Source organism: Neomonachus schauinslandi, chromosome 9 (genome assembly GCF_002201575.2).
Source record: "Neomonachus schauinslandi chromosome 9, ASM220157v2, whole genome shotgun sequence".
Classification (NCBI taxonomy): domain Eukaryota; kingdom Metazoa; phylum Chordata; class Mammalia; order Carnivora; family Phocidae; genus Neomonachus; species Neomonachus schauinslandi.
In genome coordinates, this window is record NC_058411.1 from 137402018 (window position 1) to 137412403 (window position 10386).

The 10386-nt window shown below is 51.3% G+C and overlaps 1 protein-coding gene across 1 annotated transcript; it reads right to left on the reverse strand.

The window, feature by feature from the left end:
* Nucleotides 1-913: 913 nt before the first annotated feature.
* On the reverse strand, nt 914-10037 carry RLBP1 (retinaldehyde binding protein 1). Its single transcript, XM_021680535.1, has 7 exons — nt 10026-10037; nt 9627-9755; nt 7949-8153; nt 6357-6535; nt 2597-2755; nt 1570-1680; nt 914-1256 (listed from the first exon to the last, which is right to left on the reverse strand). Exons 1-7 carry the CDS (start codon nt 10035-10037, stop codon nt 1098-1100), a joined length of 954 nt encoding a protein of 317 aa, XP_021536210.1. The 3' UTR covers nt 914-1097.
* Nucleotides 10038-10386: the final 349 nt, after the last annotated feature.

Here is a 10386-nt window from a genome sequence, read left to right on the forward strand (position 1 = left end):
GTCCTGGGGTACCCAGGCGGGTGCAGCCGGACCAGCTGACCCTCAGCCTCCACACTAGTCAGACTACAGGAACAAGAGTGTGCCCCCAGGTGGGAAAGTCAGTGGCGGATCTTGGGAGAAGCCCCTGGCAATGCCCGCAAGCCCGGTGCCCAGCAGCCAGCTTCAGAGGGGAGAAGCAGGCTCAGCACACAGAGGCCTCTAACGGGGAGTCTCCCCCCCCACACTCAAAAATCGCCAAGCACGGGGCGCCTGGGTGGCTCAGTCATTAAGCGTCTGCCTTCGGCTCAGGTCATGGTCCCAGGGTCCTGGGATCGAGCCCCGCATGGGGCTCCCTGCTCGGTGGGGAGCCTGCTTCTCCCTCTGCCGCTCCCCCTGCTTGTGCTCTCTCTTCTCTGACAAATAAATAATAAAATCTTAAAAAAACAAAACAAAACAAAACACTACCAGTCAAGGCAAGGGGTCTAGAGGAGAGAGCCTTGGGTGGAGAGACCCCTCATAGGACGGGACACAACCGCCACCCTGGAAAGGGGTCCCAGCTCCTGACCACTGCACACATCACACCCCGCCCGACTGAGGGGACAAAACCACTACAAAATGGAGCCACTTCGAGGCCACTTCCACCCCAGAATTCCACGTAAAAAAGCCCCCTCTTGCCTACCGGCCGCCAAAATTGCTGTGTTTGCCAAATCGTTTTATATCCCTCCTCTTTTATCCTTTTATTGTATTTTACTTTGGCAGCGGAGAGACCTTTAAATCAGCCTCCTTGCCTGTTTTCACAGACCCCAAGAGGTAGAACTGCTAGAAAGGAAATCATCGAGAAGCTTAGAGTCTTTGAAACTCAACCCCACACAAGTCACTGTCCTAAGCTTCAGAGGCAGTAGGAATATAACTGTCCCCAATTCTTCGTGTTCAAGGGAATTGCCCCTGCTTTATTGCCCCCCAACTTGGGAGGAGGGTGACACCTGAATTCATCCAAGCTTAAGGGGGTTCAGGGGAACCACAGCCACCTCAGGCAGCCCTTTTCCCAAACTTCTGGGTCCAGGACGGCTGAGGAGAGCCGGGGGTTGCTAACTACAGGTGGATGGCAGGAGACGTCCTCAGAAGGCTGTGTTCTCAGCTTGGCCCCGGGGGCCAAAGAGATGCTCAGCAACGACCTTGCCATCATACTTGGGCAGTGTGCCCCCAAAGTCGGAGGGCAGGATGTCCTCATCAATCTCCTGGAAGAAGCCAGAGAGGTCATCTCCATGGACATAGACCTGCAGGGAAGCCGGGGAGACAGAGCTGAGTGGGGGGGTGCCCTCAGGATGGGGGACGGAGGGGAGGAAAGGGACAGGAGGAGAAAGGCACAGCATGCCCGTCTGCCTGATGGTGTCCGTCTCCACAGTCCTCCGTGTCGTGCTGTCACTCAGCTCAGGACCACGGCACAGAGTCTGAGGAGGGCTCAGGTGGGGTCCCCTCCTCCTCCCACCCTCATCCCCCTTGTCTGGTGAACTCTTTCCTGCTACGGCCACCACTCCCTCACTGGCCAGAGAATTGGTGAGCACCCTCCCTGTGTGACCACGCACTCACCCGTTGGAGCAACTTGTTCTTCAGAAAAGGCTTGACCATGTTGTAGGTGGTGGTGAAGTACCACGGCTGGTGGATGAAGTGGACGGCTTTGAACCGGGCTGGGAAGGAATCCTGCAGTGAGAGAGAGTGCTCCAGCCCATGGCCCCAGTGGCCTCAGAGGCTCCCACTCACTCCCCCACTGCCTCCCCCATGACTTGAGGACACACTTGTCTCATCACATGATTGCCCCAAAGGATAGCCCACTAAAGGTTCCATTCCTGGGCCGGCAACTGGGGAGCCTTGGCTTCACCAAGGCTCCAAACTGCAGGGAGGAAACCCCAGAGGCCATCCCTGCTGATGTGTAACACCTTGCCATTAGGCGAAGTGAGGAAATGAAATGGTAGCCTTGCTTGGTTGTTAGGTGACCAAGCTTTTTCAAACCCACTTGCCTGCTGAGTGGACTGAAAACTATTAGAGACCCCAGGGACACTACTATCATATCTCATTGTCCTTCAACACCCACCGCCCCCCATGACCCCCATCTCCCACCCCTCCTTTCCTAGATATACATAAAGCAGATTTCGGAAGGACTTCTGACACATCAGTATATACAGGAGTGAGCTGTCAGGGACATTAACGATCATCCCTTTCTTGGGACAAACTGGCATTCAAAGAGAAGCACTGTGACATGTGTGGACAGAGAAGGGGATTCCAGGTCAGAAGGTGTAGGTTCAAGTCTGACCTCTTCCACTTTAGAGTTTTATGATCTTGAGAAGTCACTCAAGTCTCTGAGCCTGGGTTTCAAGGTTTGTAAAATGAAGCAGAGAGGAGGAAGGGTCTGCTCTCAAGGAGTTAAGGAATGAATGTGAATGCCTGGCACCCTGTTGATCACCATCCAAGCCTTTGTGGTTGTCATTCCTCATTATGGTGCTAGGTGGTGGTTAGATCTAGGGTCCTGGCGAGCACCATTAAGCAGGGCACCTGGGCCCAGCTTCCCAGCCTCCTGACCTGTGAGAGGCTCCTGCAGGAGAGAGGGCGGAGGCCTCACCTGGAGCATGTCCACCATCTTCCTAAGATCAGAAGCCCGAAGTCCGGCAGCCTGCTGCATGGTAAAGCCCTTGAAGTTCTCGATGATGCAGAAACCATTAATCTGAGTTTCCTCGTTCTCTAGCAGCTTCTCCAGGATGAAACAATATGCCTGCAAGATCTTGGACACAGAGTGGACAGGCTGTAAGACCCAACATGCAAAGATAATTAAGGCTTAAGGTCCTGAGGGGAGAACTAACCAGTACATCCTTTACCGGAGGAAATTTGTCACAGGCTTTAAATGGGGACATTCCACCTCTGTGGATATGTCCCAAGAAAATAACCTTGAATGTCATATCCATGGTTAGATGCTAGGGTGTTTTTCCTTGTACCCTTTTAATAGTAGAAACACTGGGAACAACCTAAATGCCCAATAATAAGGGACTGGTGAAATTATGGTACATTCATGCCATGGAATATTCTGGAGCAGTTAAAATTATATATATACAATGAAATGATACAGGAAAATATTCATTCATGATATATTACTGTAGTGTATGATCCCATTTTTATAAGAAAAAATTGTGTGTAGTGTGCATGTGTGTGCATGTTTCTAGAAAAAGTAGATTGGGGGATGCCTGGGTGGCTCAGTCAGTTGAGGGTCTGCCTTCAGCTTGGGTCCTATCTCGGGGTCCTGGGATCAAGTCCCGTGAGAGGCTCCCTGCTCAGCGGGGAGTCTGCTTCTCCCTCTTACTCTCCCTCTGTGCTCTCCCCATCTCTCAAATAAATAAATAAAATCTTTAAAAAAAAGAAAGTAGATTGGAAGGCTGTCAATGGTAGAAATCTCTGGTAGAATTGTGGATGATTTTTAATTTATTTTCTTTTTGCATTTCCTAATAAGTAGATATCACCATGTAATAAGAAAAGTATTTTTAAATAGTGTTTTTTATAAAAGATTTTATTTTGGGGGGTGGCTCGGTCAGTTAAGCATCTGACTCTTGATCTCAGCTTGGGTCTTGATCTCAGGGTTATGAATTCAAGCCCTGCATTGGGCTCCCCGCCTACTTTAAAAAAAATTTTTTTTATTTTATTTTTTTAAAGATTTTATTTATTTGAGAAAGAGAGAAGAATGAGCAGGAGGGAGAGAGAAACTGAAGCAGGCTCCGCACTGAGTACGGAGCCTGACACGGGGCTCGATCCCACGACCCTGAGATCATGACCTGAGCCAAAACCAAGAGCCAGATGCTTAACTGACTGAGCCACCCAGGTGCCCCTAAAGATTTATTTTTAAGTAATCTCTACACCCAATGTGGGGCTCGAATTCACAACCCCCACGATTAAGAGGTGCATGCTCCACTGACTGAGCCAGCCAGTACCCCAAGAAAAAATATTTTTAAATCTCTCCCACAAACACATACACGCCCCTCAGTCCTAAAGCCAGTATCTTAGTTAGTCTAAGACACCATGCCTGCTCCTAACATCAGGAACAAGATAAGGATGTTCGCTAGCTCTACACCATTTAACCCTCTGTTGGAGGTGTTAGCCAATGCGACCAAGTGTTTTTAAAAAAATGCATAAGTAGAGGGGCGCCTGGGTGACTCAGTCGTTAAGCGTCTGCCTTCGGCTCAGGTCATGATCCCAGGGTCCTGGGATCGAGCCCCACATCGGGCTCCCTGCTCAGCGGGAGGCCTGCTTCTCCCTCTCCCACTCCCCCTGCTTGTGTTCCCTCTCTCACTGTGTATCTCTGTCAAATAAATAAATAAAATCTTAACAAAAAAAATTCATAAGTAGAAAAGGAAAAGAAAAACTGTCTTTTCTATTTACAATAATATGATAGCATTCTTGGAAAACCCAAGGGAATCAATTAAAAAACTACCATAAATAAAAGAATTCAGGATATAAAACTAATATACAAAAACAATAATTTCATATATACCAACAATAACCAATCAGAAGATATAATGGCAGAGAAAACCCCATTTATAGCAACACTTAAGACAAACTTAAGGAAAAATGTGCATAATGTTTATGAGGAAAACTTGAAAAGGCTCCTAAAAGTTCAAAAGTAGGGGGCACTTGGCTGGCTTAGTCAGTAGAGCGTGCGACTCTTGATCTTGGGGTCATGAGTGTGAGCCCCATGTTGGGTGCAGAGATTTCTTTAGCTAATTAATTAATTAAAATAATAAAGGGGCTTCTGGGTGGCTCAGTCATTAAGCATCTGCCTTCGGCTCAGGTCATGATCCCAGGGGCCTGGGATCGAGCCCCGCATCGGGCTCCCTGCTCCGCGGGAAGCCTGCTCCTCCCTCTCCCGCTCCCCCTGCTTGTGTTCCTTCTCTCACTGTGTCTCTCTCTGTCAAATAAATAAATAAAATCTTAAAAATAAATAAATGAATAAATAAATAAATATAAATTTAAAAAATAAAATAATAATAAAAATAAAAGTTCAAAAGTAGGCATGTAAAAGGGACGGTGAGGCGCCCTTCATTCGTGGGTAGTATGGCAGGACAAGATGTTACATTCATAAAGATGCTAATTCCCCCCAAGTTTGTTCCCAATAAAAATACATTTCTCCTGGAGCTAGACAAGTTAATTCTAAAGTCTGTAGGAAAAGGTAGACATAGAAGAATAGCTAGAAAATCCCTGAAGAGGAGTCATAGGACAGAACTAACCTTAACATATTAAACATTCTACACAATCTCTGTAATTAAAACTGTGTGTATTGGAGCATGAATAGACAGAGACTGACGGCACAGAATACAAGTCAGAAATCATCCCAAATGTATATGAAAATAGAGACTGTGATAAAGATGGTATCTCAAGTCACTGGGAAAAAAGATGGACTGCTCAATAAATCATGCTGAGACAACAAGACAGCGTCTTCGAAAGTGGGTCTGTACTTTTTTTTTTTTTTAAGACTTGGAGGCACATGCCAAAGTTCTCCTGAGACCAACCCTAATTCCCCCCACTTAGGGTAGCTCTCTTAAGGGCCTGACAAGCAAAATCACACACATATATAAATGCAGAGACCGAAAAATACAAAAACACTAATTCAAAGGGATACATGTACCGTTATGTTTATTGCAGCATTATCTACGGTAGCCAAGTAATGGAAGCAGCCCAGGTGTCCATGGAGAGATGAATGGATGAAGAAGATGTGGTACACATGTGCAATGGACTATTACTCAGCCATAGAAAGGAATGAAAGCTTGCCATTTGCAATGACATGGAAGGAGCTAGAGAGTATAATGCTAAGTGAAATAAGTCCATCAGAGAAAGACAAACACCATACGATTTCACTCATATGTAGAATTTAAGAAACAAACGAGCAAAAGGGAAAAAAGAGAGAGAGAGAGAGAGGCAAACCAAGAAACAGACGCTTAACTATAGAGAACAAACTGATGGTCACCAGAGGGGAGGTGGGTGGGGCGACGGGTAAATAGGTGATGGGGATTACAGAGTACCCTTATCATGAAGAAAAAAATAAAATCACATGATAAAAAAGAAATCAAATGAATACTCCTCAAGTCATATGGTCAAGCAAATAAATATACACAGAGAACTCAGGCTGCTTAATAGGTTGAAATTTGGGCTTTCCAGAATCTCTCCCAACCCACAGTCCATTAATCCCTGTTCTCTGTGTCGCTCTCAGCTTTCAGCATTCGGCAGGGCTGACCCACGGCCGTCACTGCCACTTGGCAGGGGTACCAGGGAGTAGCCATGTATGGGCCAGTGGGCCCTGCCTGCAAATTCTCCCCTGCCCCGGAAGGTCAGCCCCCACTGACCTCGTCGAAGGTGATTTCTTCGGAGTCCCAGTTCTCAATGTTGAAGAGCATGACCACCCGGCCATACTTGTCCCGAGTGGAAAGGACACCAGGGTAGCCGGCCTCCACGGTGCAGCGGACCGCCTCCAGGGACAGGCTGTCGAAGAGCTCGGGGTACTGCAGCCGGAAGTTCACGTAGCCTGGCGGAGGGGGAGTAGACGAGCCCCTCAGGGAGTCAGCCCCTCGGGGAATGGCACACAGCAAGATTCCAGAGACCTGGCCTCCTGCCTGGCTCCTCCACAAGCGTCCTGTGTGTGACCAAGCTGGGCACAAGCAACCTTTCTGAGCCCCTTGTCTCCTCTTCAAAACACGGTTGGCCTATCTCACCAAACTGCTGCAGTAATCAAATGCGATTCTAGGTATGAACCCGTAGACTGTGCCAACATGAGGTGTAATCCTGAATCTGAGGACGATTATTACTTGTTATTTTCTCTTGCCCACGGGCAGAGGTACAGGCTTCCCAGTTGGGCACAGGGTTAGCTGCGTAGAAAAGACCCCAAGATCAAACCTCAACCCCACGCAGAACCCAAAGGCCCTTCCTGACTCCAGAAGCACTTCTCCCACCCACAAACCCCCCCTCACCTGTCCTGAACAAGTCCCCGCCTCTCGACCACCGAACCCTAGAGGGACCAGGCCCAGGAGAGGTTCTTGGGGAGCATTTGCCTAGGAATGCCACGGACCTCCTCACCGTTCCTACCACCCTCCAGGTATAGCCCCACCCCCATCTCATTTCCTTTGCATTTTTCTTCAGAAGTTCCCTTTGCCCTGGAGCCTTCCTGGCCACTTTACCTAAAACTCCAACCCCTCGGGTCTTTACATCCACCTCCTTTATTTTTTCCTCATTATCCCTTCTTACTACCAAACAGTCTAGGTAATTTTATTTTATTTCTCTGGTTTATTATTCCACAGTTAGCATATGAAGTCCATGAAGGCAGTTCCTGTCTGCTTTGTTCTCTGCTGCATCCTTTGGCCTAAAAGAGTGGTTGGCACAGCGTGGCTGTGAATTCACTTTTGGGGAAGGAAGAAGTAAAAAAAGGAGAATCGTTAGCCTGCAGAGGGCCTGCTGGGACACCCCTTTCTCTCCCCCCCCCCACTAAAGATTGGATTTCCTTAGGAAACCTGTCTTGAGCCAGCCAACAGGCCTAGGCAGTTCTGTCTTCAGGGCTCCTTCCCAGGGCTGGCACCATCTCCAGCCCCACTCTGCATGAGGCTTAGGTACCTGCAGGGCGACAGGCACACACACCCCCCCTTTCCTGCAGCCATGGTCAGCCAAAGCCTAGGCTGGGGTGGGGGTGACTAGAACGCTCTCCAGGACTGGGAGAAAGGGGAGGGGAGCCAGACCTCTAAGAACGCGGAGGCTGTTGAGTTCACACCCTCCATTTTCCAGGTAAGGAGAAGCAGGCTCCGGGTAAGGATAAGGACTCTCACAGGGTAGGGAACGAGTGGGGGGTGGAGGGGACAGCCTCCTCCGTGCCCGGGTGAGAGTCAACGCCACCCTCACCACCTGGGCATCCCAGCCTTCGGGAGGCGGTGCCTCGGGGCGCGGGTCTCACCTCTGAGCAGCTCGTAGGCGCGCCCCACGTGGAACTTCCGCGCGCGGATGAAGCGCAGGAAGAAGGCGCTGTCCCTTCCCTGCACGCGCTCGGCCACCGCCCGGGCCAGCTCGTGCCCGGAGGCCGCTTCGGCCTGCACCAGCTCCTGCAGCTCTCGCACCACCTCCTCCCGGGTCTCTTCCCGCTCGTTCAGCTCGTCCTTGGCCTGGAATGGGGTGGGGTGGAGGCAGCGAGGCCCAGACGGGCGCGCGCGCGCGCGCGCGCGGGTGCGGAGCAGGACGCCCAGGCGAGGAGCCCCTGCCAGTGCCAGCCCGGCCGAGGGGCCGAGGGGCCGAGGCCTTGCCGCTGGGGCCATGGCTCCTCTGCCCCCAAGAGCAGCATCTGCACTGGCAGCCCCTGAGACTGCCGGTTACTTTCGCAGAACATTGGGTCAAACTGCGCATCCTGGGTTTGTTGGCAGGAGACCAACAAAGGGGTCAGCGTTTCTAAGGACAGCGGCTTCCCCTTCCTGGAGCCCTTACGTAGCACTCCGCTAAGGCCTTGAAATACCGAAGGCCGAAACCCACCGCCATGAAGTGAGTATCCACATCCCATTTCTCAGGATGAGCAGACTGAGGCCCCTAGAGGTGAAGGTGACCCAGGCAGGAAGGGGTGGAGCTGGGGCTCACACTCAGGCTGGACTTTCAGTCACTTCTCTCTGCAGCCTCCCAGGCTTGATTCTGATCTTTTCAAAAACAAAGATACCCCGCAGAGGGGCGCCTGGGTGGCTCAGTCGTTGAGCGTCTGCCTTCAGCTCAGATCATGATCCCAGGGTCCTGGGATCGAGCCCCGCATCGGGCTCCCTGCTCGGCGGGAAGCCTGCTTCTCCCTTTCCCACTCCCCTGCTTGTGTTCCCTCTCTCGCTGTGTCTCTCTCTGTCAAATAAATAAAATCTTTAAAAAAACAAAAAAAGATACCCCGCAGACCGCAGGCTGCCCCCTGCCCCAGAGCCTCTTATTCCTCGCCTCGTTTGGGTCTGCAGAACCCTTGCACATGCCTCAGGCAGCTCTCTCCTTGGACAGCAGGAGTTGGGGGGGAAGGCAAAGGAGGGGGACTCAGGTCTGGGGGAACTCAGAGCGCCTTTTCCTTGGCAACAGAGATGCAAGCTAGGAGCCCAGGCTCAGCTCAGGCCAGGACAGCTCTGCCACTTTCTGCAGAGCACAGTCTGATCCTCTCTGAGCTGGTCCAACAACCTTCTTTCAGAGGTACAAAGGGCAAGACCCAGAGAGGGAAAGCTACTTGCTCAAGGTCACACAGCAAGTTGAAAGTTAGGCCTGATTCTAGAACTCAGGCTTCTTGCCTATCCAGTGGGGGCAGCAGCTGGGTTCCTGTTCCCCTGGGCCACTTGCAAACCAGTGTTCCTCATATCTGCCTCTAGTCACCCAGGGGCTCTAGGTCCTGGCATTGATATCTGTTGGTGTTATAGTCTCGGATTAGGCTGGCCTGGATGCTGGTCAGCGCAGTGTTGCTGCCATGGCCCTGACCTCCAGAACGGCCCCTAGAACAGGCCAGTCCATTCGCTCCAGGATATCCTGGAGAGCTGGGGCTGGACCCGTCCTACAGGAGAGAGGATGCTGTCAACATTCCCCCTTGTTCGCCGGCCCCAGCCCGCCCCTCCCTGCACCCAGGGCCACCTCACCTTCTGTAAGGTGTGGCGGGGGAGCTGACTGCACGGGCCAAAGACAGGTCCATGGTCCTTGGTCGTAAGCCGCTCCAGCTGGGCACGGAGCTCTTGTTCCTCTTCAGGGACCACTCGGAACGTGCCCACCTAGGCAGAGAGAAGTCAGGAAAAAGCAGGGAGAGCCCCCCATCAGCTTGAGCAGGCCAGTGCAATGGGCCTGCTCAGACCCTAAACTAGTACTTTTGTCCAAGGTCACTGTTAAGCCTTCTCCCTTTGGGTGGGGTCCCGCACCACAAAGGGATTGTACGGGTGAGTGCCCATAAGGGTCCTGAGCAGACCAAACAATAGAGAAATGGGGAGGGAGAGAAGGAGGAGGGAAGGCAGATGGAGGGGAGACCAGAGCACAGGGGTACTCACGCCCTCTGACATGCTGCCTCTCTGGAAGACTCAGAGTCCTCAGAAAAATAAGGGCCTCACTTCTGTGCTGGCCTCTCCAGGCGGCCTCCTCCCTAGGGCAGGAAGTCAAGGGAGCAGTAGTCTGGACAGACCATTCTCTTATTGTCTCAGAACAATGGATCTCAAACTTTTGAGTGCATAAGAATCACCTGAGGAATCTGGTAGAAATACAGGTGCCTGGGTCCTGCATGCACCCTGTGATTCCGACTCAGGAGGTCTGAACTGGGGCCAGGAATCTGCATTTTAAAGCAGCACCCCCACCCCCACCCCCATCACCACCACGGCCCTGAAGAAAATGATCCTTGGGCTACACTTTGGGAAA